Source organism: Dipodomys spectabilis, unplaced genomic scaffold (genome assembly GCF_019054845.1).
Source record: "Dipodomys spectabilis isolate Male_0828 unplaced genomic scaffold, ASM1905484v1 ptg000235l, whole genome shotgun sequence".
Taxonomy (NCBI): domain Eukaryota; kingdom Metazoa; phylum Chordata; class Mammalia; order Rodentia; family Heteromyidae; genus Dipodomys; species Dipodomys spectabilis.
The window spans coordinates 2,568,744-2,585,955 of NW_024870912.1; the positions used below are offsets into that span (position 1 = coordinate 2,568,744).

A 17,212-nucleotide genomic window follows, 5' to 3' on the forward strand; every position below is an offset into this window, starting at 1 on the left:
AGACTTGTCTCAGGTCAGATGTGTTGGTACCTGCCTATAATTCCAGCTTCTTGAGAAAGCATAGGCAGAGGATCCCTGAGTTCAAGACTATGCAGGCAGAGTTAGGAAAGTCTGTCTCAAAATCAAAGCACACATACAAAGATTGATGCCTGCATGGCTCAAGTGGTATAGTATTGCATAGCATGTGTGATACCTTGGATTTGGTTCCCAGTACAAGAAAACACAACATAACAAGAACATTAATTTTATGTGCTGCTGGTTGCCAGTGGCTCACACCTATAATTCTAGCTACTCAGGAGGCTGAGATCTCAGGATTGCAGTTTGAAGGCAGCCTAGGCAGGAGAGTTCATGAGAATCTTATCCCAAAAACAAAATAACACACACACACACACACACACACACACACACACACACACACACACACACACACACACGGAAGCAAGCCAAAAGTGGTGCTGTGGCTCAAGTGGTAAAGCAGAAGCCTTGAGCAAAAAAGCTCAGGGGCAGTGTTCAGGCCCTGAGATCAAGCCCCAGGACCAACACACACACACACACACACACACACACACACTTTTCTCAAGTATTTCTTCCTTACATAAATGCAACTCTGATTCTACCTTGTCTTTGCAGAGCATTTTGGAGCAGTGGTAAACTTGGAGTAGAATATATATATGATGACACTTGAGCAAAACTATCAGAATCTCCTTCTAAGGTAAGAACTTCCCACAAATCAGATCCAGGAGAGACTACCAGCCAATGTCTGGAGAACTTCTCATAGCCATTGCTGTTCTCTTGACCTGTTATTAAATGATTATCCAAACAGCAGTACTGCCAGAGAAGCAGCAAGAGCACAGAAGGTATTCTTTGTTGATGGTAAGATTTCTTGTGTTTCCTGGTAAGAATGTGCATGCTGGCTTTTCTTTATACATCATATTCTTTAGAGCTGGTGGCCACTGGAGCCAGCAAGGCTCCCTGAGTAGATTTCCTTATATGAATGGAGTCTGATTCATCTCTCAGTGAAGGCTATGAAATACCATTAGAGTCTATAAGTCCAAGTGGTTTATGCTTGAGGATAGAATGAAAATAAATGATGTTTCCAAAAGGCCTGAGATGCCACCAGGTGACAGAGAAAGGTGAAAAAGAAAAGGAAACCCAGAGCTATTGAGCATGACAATATGTTTAACTCCTTCTTTCTTTCTTTGTCTGTTTGTTTGTTTCTTTTCTTTTTGGTGCTGGTACTGGGGCCTGGGCTCTGTTCTTTAGCTTTTCTACTCAAATCTGGCACCCTACCACTTGAGCTACAGTTCCACTTCAGCCTTTTTCCTGGTTAATTGGAATTCACAGACTTTCTTCCTGGATTGGCTTCAAAATGCTATCTTTAGATTATAGCCTCCTGAGTAACAAGGATTACAGGCATGAGACAGTAGTGCTATCTTGCACTTTTCTTAAGCTGGTTTTATTATTATGATGTTTTCACATGTATATAAAATGTACTTCAATCACATTCTTTTTTTGTCCCCTCTCACCTCCCACTTCCCATACAAAAGTACTTCTGTAGGCATATTAAGAGATGTAATCTTACTTTATCTTCCTATCAACTCTTGCAGGAGGTTTTATTCATCCTCATTTTTCTTTTTTATTACACAACAATTTATCTTTTATTTTGTCATCTTTTTTGTTCTCTTTAAGTATTAATACAAAGGAGTTGCTATTTAACAAAGCAGTTTATGAATACAATGCATCTTGTTCAATGTTACCCCCCTTTCAACATTCTTATCTGCCACAACACAATCCTAACCTCACTTTTTTTTTAATGTTGTAGGCTATACATTTAACTTATGACTTCATTCTTCCCTCTTTCTTCTGTTCATTTGTCTCCCCCTCTCCCCTTGACTCTACTCCACCGATTCAAGTACCTGTTTTCTGGTGTTTGCTTTATTGAACTTTAACTTTGTTTTTCTAAGGAAGTGACACTATTGAGTTCTCCCTTGATTCTTCTGTGTCTCAGTAATACATTTCTATACCACTCAACATATTTACTTACAAGTTTATAAGCTCATTCTAACTTCTGCATATGAGGGAAAACATGCAACCTTTGAGTCTCTGGGCCTGACTTAGTTCACTAAACATATTTTTTTCAGGTCTCTCCATTTCTTTATAAATGGATAATTTTATTTTACATTTTCTTGATCCATTAATGGGGGACATCTGGGTTGATTCCATACTTTTGCTATGGTGAATAATGCTGTAATGAAGAGAAATTAAGATGACATATCCAATAAGTAGCAAATTCATAATTCAAATGCCAACTCAACTGTCTGCTCTGCTTTGTCTATACCACTCTGCCTTTTCTGTTCATTTAGAAAGTCCATCTTCTGTGCACCTGTGGTCCACATTTGCTGGACCTCTCCATTGCCTCATTTACGCACAATCACTGATGACTTTGCAAAGCAGAATGTAAGACAATTAAGCTTCAACATATTCTGGAAGCCGCTAATGGAAAAAGACACACATATACACAGAAATAAGCATTGTGCATTGAAAATACATCTAATTCCTACTTCACTTATTATTTTCATCATTGTTATTATGTACCAGTGATACCTTCTATTTTCATCATTGTTATTATGTACCAGTGATACCTTCCATTGTGCTAATTGAGTTTAAGAAAAGCTAAACAAAGGAATATAAGTCCTACTCATTTTATTACATTATATAAAGAGGAATGCATTTGACGTCTTAGCAAACCTTTTATGAAAGAGAAATATAATACTTAAGAGCCTAAACTCAGGAGTCAGACTGCCTAGTTTGAATCCCAGCTTTACCACATCCTGGCCTGAGGGTCCTTAGGCAACTTGCTGCAATCAATTTTCTCCATCTGTACAATGGAGCTATGAATGTGTGGTATCTGGCTCAGCTCAAAAACCCCTATATTTAGTGAGCTGATGTCCTGATGTCTAGGACAGAATCAGAGAGGTGATAGCTTTCAGTTAAATGTACTGATTTCTTGATTTGGCAGATGGAGAGATGTGTGCGGTTAGGCTTGTGCTCAGGATTCTGTGTTCTGTGTGTGACAAGGCTGATGTGACACCCAGGTCTCGTGACTGTCCAGTCCTGAGAGTTGCAGGGTAAAGCAGAGTAAACTTTCATTTGCTCCTGTCTTTGTCCCTACTCCAAATGAAGTGAAAGTCCTACTTGTGTGCCTTGAATGTTCACTGGCTGCTGCCAGGCAAGTTTATCTTCCTAAGGGTCTCCACCTCTGCCAAGCCGTCTGTCAGTGCCAGATGCTGTCATTCCTAGCCAACATTGTTTGGATGTTGAAATACTAACAGATTCTGTCAGGTCCACGATGCTCTATCTATAGTTCTAAAATCCAGACCTGAAAGCTTCCTCATAATTCATTAATTACAAAACCAGTTCAGACCTGAATTTATTAGGTGACAAAACATCTGAGCTGACATGAGACTATGGTTTGTCTTTGTCCCTTACAATATGTGTTCACACAGTCTACTGTTGGCACATTAAAAGCTGAATACTGCCCTGGATCTCCATCAGAGGTTGGGGAAGGGGGTAAGTGTCAGGAAAGTTGATGGCAGAAGGAGTTGGGACACTTACCCCAGATGGGCTTAGTGAGAGTTTAGGAAAGAGAAGTTCTATAAAGCTGTAGCTGGAATGAAGGAACCAGCAAGGGATGATGTAGGAAGAAAGAAGATGCAGTAACTCAATGTACCAGGAGATACTAGATCAGGAAGGCCAAGTACAGGTCGTAGATACCAAACTCAAAAGTCAGCAGCACAGAAGAGAGCTATAGCCAGAGCTTTAGGTGGAAGGACCCAACCTACAAAAATAATGAAGACTGAGAAGGCACTACCCAACCTTGCTTCCCTGTCTGATCGCTGCCTGGATTTTTCCCCTCTGGTGGCAGATTACCTGAAGCCAGTGGTGAGGGGGCTCCTCAAAGCAGATATTATGGGACACTAGAACAGCCCACAGAGTAGCAGGGCCAGTGGAACTCAGGGACACATGCAAATACCCGTGCAGAATATTTACATGTACTCTGTCGTCTTTGTGAAACCTGAAAACTCGAGCATAAGCTGACAAGAGTTGTGTTTTCTAAAGTCAACATCATTTGTATCAACTTGAAAAAATATTAATATGCATTTTACAAACATTTCTTTTGGTTTGTAGTTTTAGTGCTATTATGTTTTATGAGCCATTTATGAGAATCCCTTGGCTGCCCCCTGCGGTCGGAACACGTGTCCTGAAGCGTGCTATGTCTTTCACTGATTCACCTGTCCATTCACAAGGATTTCTTCTGAGAGCATACTCTGCAAACCAGTGTGACTCAGGGATAGAAAGACAAACATATGGCCCCTGCCTTTCCAGCTGCCTACATTTTAGTTAAAAGCACTAATTTGTTGGAAAATGGCAACGCGATCTTGAGGGTAACAAAGAGTACTCATCTCAGTTTTCTTGCTGCCTGGGGTTTTGTTTTAAGAAGGGTATCCAGGGTCCATCTGGGCTCAGTGGAAAAATCTACTATGTCTGATTAGTCATATCTGACGTGGGCATGGGAGCAGAGAACATACCCAGTGAATGCATGGTTTGGACTGATTGTGTTTTAATTACATGGTAGAATGAAATTGATTCCTGTGATGAAAGTAAGAGCAATTTTCAGAAGAGGGCAGACAGAAGGGCAACTTTAGATGAGGAATACCTTCCATAACGGAAGTGGGGAAGTGAGTGCTAAGGGTTTCCAGTAAGGAACAGGATAGGGAAGGGAAAAATCAAAATAAGAACTCATGACAGATGGTGTAAGTGAGCCACAGGGACATGGAGTTGGCAAAGCAGTGAGCGATGGGAATAGATTAATGAGAGGCTATCATAAGGAATTGGGAGATAGTTTTGTAGCAAGTGGGTTACAGTAAGAGAGCTTTTGAAAAGAGACTGTCCAATGTTCTTAGGAAAAGCTTTGAGTCAGCAGTTTGTAATCCTCGCTTCTCAGGAGGCTAAGGTCTGAGGATCACCATTTAAAGCCAGCCGGGGCAGGAAAATCTGTGATACTCATCTCCAATTAATCAGCAAAAAGCCAGAAGTGGAGCTGTGGCTCAAATGGTAGAGTGCCAACCTTGAGCAAAAAACTTAGGAACACTAAGTGCCCAGGCCCTGAGTGTCTGTCACAGTATCAGCTTGTGTGTGCATGCATGCACATTCACACATGTATACACATAAACACACATACACAGAGTGAATCTAGGTGTTTAAATAACTAAAATGTTTGTATAGTAGAGAATGAAGAGGACTAGACTTGACATTAGGAAAGTACTGTCACCACATTGGACATCTTTCAGTAGAGTTATGGCCGAAATATTCACAAGAAATTATACCAGCTATTATTTGACATTATGAGTCTAGTTCAGAAAGAAAAAATACCAGGGAGAAAGTCCACATCTAAAAAAATTCTATTATTATAACTGGTTATGTAAATTCTCCAACTTAAAGTGCTGTCAAAATTATTTTTTTAAAAAAAATCCAGAGACAGCTGAGGGTCAGTGGCTCAATCTGTAATCCTAGCTACTCAGAAGGCTGAGATATAAGGATCACAGTTTGAAGCCAGCAGCAGCAGGAAAGCCTGTAAGACTGTCATCTCTAATTTGCTACCACAAATAGCCATAAGTAGAGCTGTGGCTTAAGTAGTAGACTGCTAGCCTCAAGCAAAATAGCTCAGGGAAAGGTCCAGGCCTTTAGTTGAAGCCCTGGACCAGCACACACGCGCACACACGCACACACACACACACACACACACACACACACACACAGTTCAGAGACAAAAATTAAATTATTAGGGGATAAACATGACTTCTACAAAGATAAGGTTAGGGATGAATTTGGTTTATCCTACTCAGGTCAGTATTCATTCTTTTTTGTTGCAGAGTAATGTAATTGAATATAGGATACTGAGTTTTATATTAAATAATACACACCAAATTACCTTTGAAGAAAATGGATGAATAAGTACTAAAACGTATTTTGGCCTCAGGTTTTATGTTTGATTTTAATTTTTGTATATGTGTGCTAGCTTATACTCAAAGCCTCCCGCTCTTGCTTGGCTTTTTTGTCTAAGGCTGGTACTCTACCACTTGAGCTATAGCTCCATTTTCAGGATTTTGCTGTAATTGGAAGTAAGAGTCTCTTGGATTCGTCTTCCCAGGATGGCTTTGAATTGAGATTCTAGATCTCAGTCTTTTGAGTAGATAAAATTGCAGGCTTGAGCCATAGGTGCTGGGTTTGGTTTTAAGGTTTTAGTTGAAGCAGTGTGGGCATATATCAATACTTACATTATTTTGTTATGTCACATTTTAAGAAATTAATGTCATAGTTTTGGTGCATTTACTTAGGGTTTAAACCCAGGACCTTGGGCATGGTGAGGCATTTGGTGGCTAATTGGAAAGAAGAGTCTCATAGATTGATCTGGCTGCAAACCTTGGTCCTCAGATCTTAGTCTCCTGACTTCTTAGAAGCTAGAATTACAGGTGTGAGCCACCATGTGCACATTTTGAAGAATTTTGAAGAAAATTTTGGTAAGTGCACTAATACACTTTTCTGTACACTAATGCTTGGTAAGTGTTTATTTAAAGAAGTGGTATGTTCCATCTACCTTCTTACGTTTATGAAGAGCTAATGTACAAAATTCAACATAAGTAAATGGTAGGCCAACAAAACATTTTTTAAAAAGCATTTTGGGTGAATAATTTATGATTTTTCAACGTTTGAAAGTGCAACAAAAAATAAATAAAATAAATGACCCTCTCTTGATCGAACCAGCATGCCATAAGCACCTCCTATGCCTTTGGTGCTTCTAACAGTGAAATGAATGGCATGTCTTCATTTTTGAGATGAAGAAACAGATCCTAAGATGATAAGTGGCATGATGCAGGTCACCTTCCAGTAAGCAACAAACTTCCTTCCCTTTCCATTCCATCTAGACAGGAGAGATGGATGTCACCAGCAGCAGATAAAAGGAATTGTCACCAGTGTATGAAAGTCATGTGGCCTCTTTCTAGCATATGTGAGATTAACTTTTTAATTGGTTATAAGGATGTTGTGGGGGAGAATGTTGTGAAGTTGCCCTGTGTTGGTGGCTCACTCCTGTAATCTTAGCTACTCAGGAGGCTGAGATCTGGAGAATCTCAGTTTGAAGCAGAAAAGTCTGTATGACTTCATCTCCAAAATAATCAGCAGCCAGGCTAGAGGTATAATTCAATTGTGGGAGCATCAGCCAAGCAAGCTTGAGGTTCTGAGATAAAGCACCAATACTGTCAAAAACAACAGCAACAACAAAACCAAATGTTGTGAAGACAGGTTCAAAAGGCAGAGACAGAGGTTACATGTTTTTTTTAGTATATGGATGCTAAACCTAAAGATAAACATAGGATCATATACATGTATGTGCCTGTGTGTGTCACATATATAAACACTTTGATAATTGTAGGAATATATAAAGGGATTTGAGGGTAGGGGAAAGAATATTAGAAAAAGAACAATACTAAAATCATCTGTGAATGAAGATGGCAAAATGTAACTCAGTGAAAGTAGTTGAACAATCGGAAGCAGGATAGATGGGAACGTGAGGGTAAGTGTGAAATACATATATGAAAACAGAGCAAGGAAGCTTGGTAAGATTGTTTTGGAAAGCAGGGGAGGGAAACAAGAGAAAGGAAGAAAAGGATGAATCAGATGAAGGTGCATTGTATGTGTGCATTGACATATCAAAATGACCACTTCCCAGCCCTCCCCCCACAACCAATACTTGTAAGAATTGGGGAAGGCCGGGGTACCTGGTGGTGCACGCCCCAGAATCCTAGCCACACAGAACACTGAGGTCTGAGGACCACAATTTGAAGCCAGAGCTGGCAGGAAAGTCCATGAAACATGTATCTCCAATTAAGTAGCCAAAAGCCTCAAATGGAGCTGTGGCTTAAGTGGTAGAGCATACTAGCTTTGAGCTTCAAAACTCAGGGAGCATCAACAACTCAGGGCCCTGAGTTCGAGCACACACTCAAAAAATAAATGGGGGAAGAGTGTTGTGTTTCCATTTATGTCATATTAGCTATCTATCTAGATAGATAGATTCCACTCTCTCCTCCAGTTAAAGACCCCTGGACACATCATCCATTCAAGCCCCTGGTAATCTGGTCTAGTTTTCAGAGAAACGGGAGCGCAGGACCTGTCAGTGTGGTCAGGAATGGGTAGGGGAGAGGACGTAAGAGCGAAGCGAAACCGTGTTCCCTTGCTGTAAAGAGCTACCTGACCCGACAGGAAATCACAGTTATCGTAACGTGACTAAGTGAACCGCAGTGCGGTCCGCGCTTGGGTTTCTGATCGGAGTGCTTTAAATGAGAGCGTGTCACGTTTTCTTCCTTTCTCCCCCGGAGCCCACATTTCAGGTCTGGCCTCTCTCCTCCTCGGCCTCACTTCTGGCGGCCAGACAGGAAATGTTCCCAAGCACAGGATAAGCCTCCTACTTGCAGAGGGCAAAGGGGTGGGGTGAGAAAAGGGAAGAAAGAAACAAAAGAAAGAAAAACACCAACTTCACTCGGGCAGCCGGCTGGCGCTCGGTGCCCCCAGCCGGTCTCCAGTTTCCTAGAAGGAGGGATCCGCCGCCTCTCCCCGCCCTGTGGGGGGCGTGGTCCTGCGTGTATGCTAATTACCTCGCCCAGTGCCAGTGGGTGGAGTCTCCAGTGTATGCTAATGACCCAATGCGGGAGGGGCCAACTCGCCCGGCGCGCGGGGACAGCTGTGGGAGAGCCCCTGGGCACCGGACGCGTGGCCGGGGTGGTGACAGGCTTCCCGGCGCGCCGGTCCATGCTGGTCCCCGTCTTTGTTCTGGGGCCAGCGCGGAGACATGCGCGGCTGAGGATGGAGGTGGAGGACTCCGGCGGGGTGGTGCTGACCGCCTACCACTCGTACGCGCGCTCCCAGCCGCCCAGCACCGAGCCGCGCTGCGCGCCCCGGGCCGCCGCCAGCCACCCGCTCAGCAGGTACTGAGGACTTCCCCCCCCCCCCGGGGCGCCCCGCGGGGTGGGGCCGCGGGCCGCGACCTGCGCGCGGCGCTTTCTGCCCGGGCACGGAACTCAGGTCCCTCGTTTGTTGGGAGAAGTTTTCCTGGACTAGAATGACTGAGCCTGTTCTTTGTATTGTCCTGATGGGAAGTAGGAAACGCACCCCTGTCCCCCAACCCTGGGCCGAAGTCTTTGGCCAGCAGAGGCTAGAGGTGGACTTGGGTTCTTGGCACAACTTTGTGATCAGTGAGAGGTACACCTCATCTCTGTCGAAGACATCTGTAAAGTATTGGAGAAATCTCAAAATACCAGCTCAGATGAAACACAAAATGAAAAACTGAAAACCCACTACAATTTTAGTGTCACTCCTAAGAGCTTTTCTAGAATCCGTGTGCCAGCTGAGCTAAAGGGTGAATTGAGATTCTCCAAAAAAGTAAATCTCACTATGCTATTAAAAATAATCTTTCTAGATGTTAAATGTCATCTATTTCGTTATTATTGCTACTCTAGACTCTATGCTGTAAAGGCAATTATGATTTATTTCTTTCAGGCACAAGAGGAATACAATCACTTGTTCACAAGTTCATTTTAGCTTTAGTAAATCAGGGCTCTGAATTGTTCTGTGTTTATCTCTTTGATAAGAGATCAAGGCCAACTAGACTTCCACTAACTATATGAAAAAAGTTTAGGTGGCTAGACCAGAGTGACAATAAGTGGCTTATCTGTAGGGGAAGTTTTGTTTAAATGTGACTATCTGCTGTAGATGTCTTATTTCCAAGTGGCCAATTTGAGAAGTGTGTTTTTATTTCATCCCATTTATTTTCAATGATTTCATTTCTCAGTGATTTCTTTTCTCATACTTTTGTCTTTCGTCATGTGATAAGATTTACTGCTGTCTCCTGAGTTAAGTGATTTGGGATTTTACTTTGTAGACTGTTCTTTTGGCTGATATTCATGCTGGAACAAACTACATTAACTTGACATCTATGTTGAGTTTTTCTAACAAAGAAATTATTGTTTCTTCCAAGAGAGAGCAGGATGAGTCAAATCACATTTTTATATAAAGATAGGCATTAACACATGACTTCCAGCAATAGGAGTTTTATACATATTATTTTAAAGGCTACTTGAACATACAAACTCATAATTGTCTTTAGGATGTTTTCTCTTCAAAATCATCATCTTTATTAAATTATGAATGAATTAACAGATGCAAACAATTGGATGAGAAGCATGGGGCAGGTTTGTGCAATTTTAAATGAAAGGTTCTGTCTGGCCTGTTTATAAGTCTCAGCAGCTGTCTAAGAGAACTAGCCAGATATCTGAAACTACATCCGTTTCCAAAGCAAATTGGAAGAAGTTTTTTATGAGCTCAGCATGTGGTCTTGTGGAATGAAAATACATGAGGGCAGGAGGGTTGCATGTCATGGCTAGTGTTTTAATGGAACATTGCCAGTTAAATTTATGTTGTCCAGTTTTGGACAATGCCCTGCACTCCCTTTAGTAGATTTGTTGTTGCTCAGCCTTTCATGAAGGAGATAGAGAGGGGAGCCCTGGGGGAAATAGCCTAATTCCTTGGTCCCAAGTAAAAGCACTAAACTAAAAGAGGTTCCTGTATTCATAAGGAGCCAATAGACACCACATCATTAATCATGTGTCTGAGAACAGAAATAATCAGGCCCAAGTTATTAACCTTTGACTCACAAACTACTGATCAATACTTCCTTTCAAGCTAAGAAGTAAGATGGTATTGTTCTTCTTAGGAAAAAAGCACTCTTTTTCAAGAACATCCTTTCCTTTAAATTGCTTACATATTTGTAACCTATTTGTGGTGTACTGACCAAGAAGCTATAGAAACTTGGTCTATGTCTGACTTTCTAAGTACAATTATTTTTTAGCTCTTGGTAGCATTGATTGAAATCAAACTCTTTCCTTCTTACTTCCCAAGTCTCTACTACACCTGACTTGATGCGTTTTTTATATTTTTGGTGTATTTCTCTTACTAACACTTTAATGTTTCTACTCCTTATCCCCACCTCTATATTTGGTCCATTTTTCCACCTCTATTGTAGTCCAGCTCTCCAGAGCAGTATCTGGTATATTGTAGCAGCTCAATAAACAATTCTTGAATAAATTAATGAATTCCTCTCAAAATTATAAAATGGCCTAAGATTAGATAGTTTTGTTAACTGCTGAAATCAGACTATTTTTTGTAACTCTATATGCAAGCAACATGTTAGACATTGGATATGCAAATTAATGAGATAGCAGTAGGTGAAAAAAAGATGAAATCTAAATCAGGAGACGAGATATAAATCTTTATTTCCAGTTCTCATGAATATGCACCAAAGGATCCAAGAACCAGGTAGCCCTAGCAATTTCTTTTGAGCATACCCATTTCATTTTGCCAAAGGTTAATACATTGTGCTCAAAGCCAGCAGAATATACTGGGGATCAGATTGCCATACCTTGACCATCAAGTACACCCATTGTTATCCTGTGGCTTTGAGCAGTTGACTTGGGCTACTTACAATATTGACTGATCCAAAGGAAGCACCAGATATGTTTGTTAACTGTGTTATGGCCGCTGTCACTGTGAATCACAGTTGGTGATGTCAAGAGGAAAATAAACACTTTGGTTCTTGTATTCCTATCAGGGAATGGGAACATAAAACAGGATCAAAATATTCTTTTTTTTTCAGAGTGAAAGGGACAATTTATTTAAATCTGAGTTTTACAGCTTCCATCTCATCATTTGAAAGAGTTTGAGGGATCAGTTGTCCTTATCTCCTATGATAGATTGTTCAGTTTCATTCATTATGAGTCAGAATGAGTGAAACTGTTTCAAATCACATAAATGCATGGGCTTATGAGGGACTTATGGGTTGATAGCAGATTGTAGGTTTGTTGATAATAAGTCATCCTGGATTTAGATTCTTTTTTAAAATCAGTATGCGCTGTAAATAAATTAACCTTTTGATCTTTAACATACAGATTAGTCTTTGTCTGTCTTCTGGAAGTTTAGCAATTTAAGGACAGTTAATGCTCCTTTGTTCTTCTGATTTTGCTTTCTGTGTTTGCATTCTGCTAGAACACTTAAATTACTGCTTTATTTCCTTTTGTACCTCTGGGATATTTCCCCTTCTGTGTTTCTTTAAGAATTTTTTGTTTTCTACAGTCTCTCTTATAATATTCCTTAATTTAAATAGTGTTCAGAAATGGATTGACTCAATGGTCAATTTTTACAATTAACATTATTTACTCACATTAGTTTTATCTTTTTGAGGTTTTTTTAATTAAAATATTTTTAAAATTCTATTTTTGCTATGACTTCTAATAGGTTATGCTTTCAACATCAAGTTTCAGTTTGTTTCTTGGTGTTAGCAGGCAAAATACTAGATATCCTCAGTTCTATTAAATTGTGGAAGTGTCTTTAGAACCATTATTTTTAGAAAGGATAGGCTTCTATGCAGAATCCTGAGAATGTTGATGTACATCCAAAATAATTTTATTTGTAAAATGAGACTAATTGAACAAAAAGCTGATTTTTTCCAAGACTTTCCTTTGTTTCTATACAAATAATTAGTTACAACATTTGTGGGGGTGGGCTTAGGGTAAAATGGCCATGATTATTTCTGATGTTAATCTAGTCATATTGTAAACTTCCTGAGGGAAGATAAAAATAGAGGAGGAAAAGAACCAACTCTTCCTCCAAAACAAATATAGACAATAACCAAGGGTATCTGAATTTCTCATGCTAAACATTGTTTCAACTTTGGTGAAGGAGATATGGTTTCCTAATCCCATAACTATGCTTTATAATGAGAATAATTTGATGAAAATTATAGATAATTAAGAAGTCAATACTTTATTTTGAAGAAAGTTGCTTTTTAGTGATGTTGTATTTGCTTTTGGTACCTTCCTGGGTTGAAATGAATTAATCTCAATGGATAAGTGTCTAACTTTTGTAAATTTAGACATTTATATAGGCCTGCATAAACTTATGCATACATACAGAAGGATAACAAATGCTGGAGAATAATAGGGGCACTTAATCTGTAGGACTCAGAACTAGTCATGGAAATGGAGTTCTTAGGAGAGAGTGGATATTTATAGGTCATTCTTTATGTTATGGTTGAAAGGAGAGTTGGTGTCTCTGGTTGCATTTTAGAGAAAGGCTCCTGCTGAGTATAGTTGCCTCTGTATGTAGGCTTGTTGAGTAACATCTGGCGTATTTCCTTTCATCCTGTCATTTAGCTAAACATTTGTCCAGCTACAGTATCCATTTTTTGTTGTTGTTGTTGCCAGTCCTGGGCCTTGAACTCAAAGCCTGGCTCTATCCCAGAACTCAAAGCCTGGCTCTATCCCAGTGCTTTGTTGCTCAAGGGCTAGCACTCTTACTGCTTCAGCCACAGCTCCACTTCCAGCTTTTTTGGTGATTAACTGGAGATAAAAGTTTCACAGACTTTCCTGCTCATGCTGGCTTTGAACCCTCTGATCTCAGCCTCCAGAGTAGCTAGGATTACAGGTATGACCCACCAGTGCCTGGCTAGCATTATTCTTTTAACCTGCTCACTTCTCTCTGATCATTAATCCTTAAAGTGTTCACCAAAGTTTGGAGAGTTCTAGAACTACCTTCATATAGATGATGGTTTTCTTCTTGTTATTTTGACATCATTTGAAAATTACAGGAAACTTGCAAAAATAAGTTTTCCCAGTTGTCAGCTTCTTAAATAATCCATTACCCATAGCCAAAATGAAACATTAATCCTGGTATACTGTTATGAATTAAACTATGTGTCTGTGTGTATATACATATATATGTATATGTGTATATACATATATATGTGTGTATATATATATATGTATATATACTCAGTTTTGGGGCTTGAACTCTGAGCCTGGCCACTGTCCTTGAGCTCTTCAGCTCAAGGTGAGCAATCTACCACTTGAGCCACAGTGCCACGTCCGATTTTTTGATGGTTAATTGAAGATGAGTCTCACAGACTTTCCTGCCTGGGCTGGCTTTGAACTGTGATGCTCAGATCTCAGCCTCCTGAATAGTTAGGATTATAGGTGTGAGCCACGAGTGCCAAGCTTAAACTATATTTTTATTTTTATTTTATTTTATTTTATTTTTTTTTTTACCAATTTTCTTGTTAGAAATGGATTTTTCCTGTTGTAGAGTCCAAGATCTCACAATAAATTTAAGTATGTCCCCTGAGTCTCTCCTAATCTGTGACAGTCCATCCTGTTTTAACAATGTTGGCACTTTTTGAGGACTGGTTGGTGGCTTTGTAGGATGACCCTCAATTTGCATTGGTCTTCTTATTAATTGAGGATACACAGTGAATTAGATGAAAAGTTCACAGAAGTTAAACTGTCATATCAGGGTATATAAAGTCAATATGTCTTAATTATGTCAGTGTTTGATCACCTGGTTAAAATGATCTCTACTAGATTCTATACTATAAAGTTATTATACTATAAAGTTATAAAGAATAACTTTATTTTTCTTTGTAATTGTTGTCTTCAAGGAGATACTATGCAAATATCCTCATTCTCAAACTTTCTTTTACTCCTTAGTATTTGTAGATCTCACAGCAGAATTTATTACTGTTGATATTTTGAGGTAAAATTTTCTTTCTCCATTTCACTTATTTTCCAAATGATAAAGTACCTATCATTCTTTGTGATGTTTATATTTATTTATTTTCTCTTTCTTGGGTGGTACTGGAGTTAGAACTCAGGGCCTCATTCTTGCTAGACAGGTTCTCTTCCACTTGATCCACACCTCCAGCCCCTTTTTGCCCATTATTTTCAAGGTAGCATCTTTTTTAATGCTTTGGTCAACAGCTCCAGCGCTCCACCCTGGGGCTTCCCCATATCACGGATAATGACAGTTTGATACCACAGTGTCCAGCTCTTGTGCTTCTTCTGTAACTGGGGTAAAGGACACATGTCACTGCATCAAGATATTGGTTGGGATGGAGTCCCACAAACTTCTTTGAGTCCAGGCTGACTTGGAACCTCTATTTTCTGGATCTCTACTTCCCAAGTAACTAGGCTTGAACTACTGTACCTGATTATTACTGTTTTATGCCTTCACACTTACAAAATCAGCCAAATGCAAATAGATATCAGTAATCACTTTTATATTCTTTTCAGTGTTGAAACAAAATATAATGAAATGATTCCGTTTTTGCCTAGATTGATTTCATGAAAATTATAAAACTAAATTCCCTGCTTTTCAAAGTTGCTTGCTATTTTTGGAAACAAAGTTTTATTAAGGATGTAAGAGAAAAATATCACAAAGTTACTGAATTAAGTACTTCGTTAAGAGAGTATAGGTCTTAAATCCACTTTGCCTGGGGAGTATTACTGAGACTATCTTATTTTTGTAGAAGTATTTTGGTGCTGGATGGAAAATATTTTCCTTTTATTAGCGTTCCTGAGATGATAATTGAACATCTGCAGATGTATTTTTAAGTAAACATTTCATTTTGCATGTTTTCACAATTTCTTCTCAGTCCATTCTCAAGCCAATTTCATTAGTGGTATAATTGCTACATCTTATTTCTCTATTCTGTGGTCTCAAGGTATCAGTACTAGTTAAAAATGAGAGTAAAATGTTAAATTGTAAAGCAAAAGAGGTGAATAGAATATTGTCAGATGGAAATTTTAGCAATTAAGCTGTAGATTTTGTATTCTAAGCCTCTAGAGGAAAATACAAGGTCAAGCATGTCCTGTAATAATGTAGAAATTAACCTTTTCTTAGTGACTACCATGAAGATAATGTTATCTGAGTTAGAATAGCAAAGACACCTACTAAAACATGTAAGTTTGCTTGCCTTAATGCTAACTAGCTTAGCATTGGTATATTGTTTTATTTCTTATATAACTTAAATGATTATTTATTGTTGTTATTTATCCTTTATATTCAGCCAACCTTGAAAATCTTTAACAGGGCCTTTAAAAAAATTGTTACTGCCAGGCACTAGTGGCTCACACCTGTAAGCCTAGCTACTCTTATCTCCAATTAACCACTCAAAAACCAAAAGTGGCGTAGTGGTAGGTAGAGCACTAGTCTTGAGCAAAAGAACTCAAGGACTGTGTCCAGGACCCGAGTTCAAGCTCCATGACTGAAAAAAAAATTGTTATTTGTATTGTGCTTTGTAATTTACTTTAAATCAGATAACCAAGCTTGTATATAAAGACACTACTTGTCAGAGAACTGCAGTGTATATAATCTTTTGTTAGAGAATTTGACAGCTCTTATTTTTATTTCTTTTAAAGATTTTTGGTTTGACAGTTTTCAGTTTCTTGCTGCATTCTGGTTTCTTGAGTTGATAAGTTTTGTGTAATGCAGTTATCACAAGAAATTTCTTGTGTCTGTTTCTTTATGATTGCAGAAGGATTTGGATCAAAACAAAATCATATGTGTATCCAAAGCCTTCCAATTGCTTTAGTCTATAAAACAAGAAGAAAATAGTAGACTTTTTTTTTTTACTCTCTATTTATATCCTTTAAAAAGGAGGTTATGGCACATTCTTTAAGTATCCAATGTGTTTTCAATAAGCAAGTATTACAGATAAACTATTCATTTGACTGGCATTATAAGTGCCATGTAATTCCGAGAGTAGGAGAATATATCCTAAGGCTCACTTAGGGACCAGCTGTATGTCTCATGTTACTCTTAAAAACTAATGAGGTCTACACATTCCAGTTCTGATCCCTTAGATGAATGGATGGTGACTGCACACAAACACTACACAAAGGGCAGGAAGGAGAAACTGGAAACCAAAGATAAAGTGGTGTGTAGTCATTTTTAAACTGTCAAACACTTTAGATTTATTTGTGCTATTTTAGTCATTCTTAGTTGTGGTTCTGATTATCTTTCATGAAGAAAGATTAATCTTCATATGTATGTGAAGCTTTGTAGTTGGCCACAAACTTTTCTTTTGTACATCTGTAATATGTAGAGACAATCCTTTTCAAGTTTCCTGTTCAGTATTTGTCTATGAAAATCAGTCTTATAAACACTGGCCAGTTCATTTGTCTTTAAACAAACACTCGTCAATAAGTTTGTCTTTATACAGAGGTCCATCAGTGTGTTTATGAGATTTTTGTGGGTGGGGTGGGGGAGAAAG

The 17,212-nt window shown here is 39.1% G+C and overlaps 1 protein-coding gene across 1 annotated transcript in view; it reads left to right on the forward strand.

Annotated features, from left to right (window-relative positions):
• Positions 1-8,841: 8,841 nt before the first annotated feature.
• Positions 8,842-17,212, forward strand: part of Arhgap28 (Rho GTPase activating protein 28) — a 166,156-nt gene continuing 157,785 nt past the window's right edge. The window contains exon 1 of the mRNA XM_042699188.1: positions 8,842-9,041. Coding sequence (XP_042555122.1) covers positions 8,866-9,041 — 176 coding nt within the window. The 5' untranslated portion in view covers positions 8,842-8,865. The remainder of the gene's footprint in view (positions 9,042-17,212) is intronic.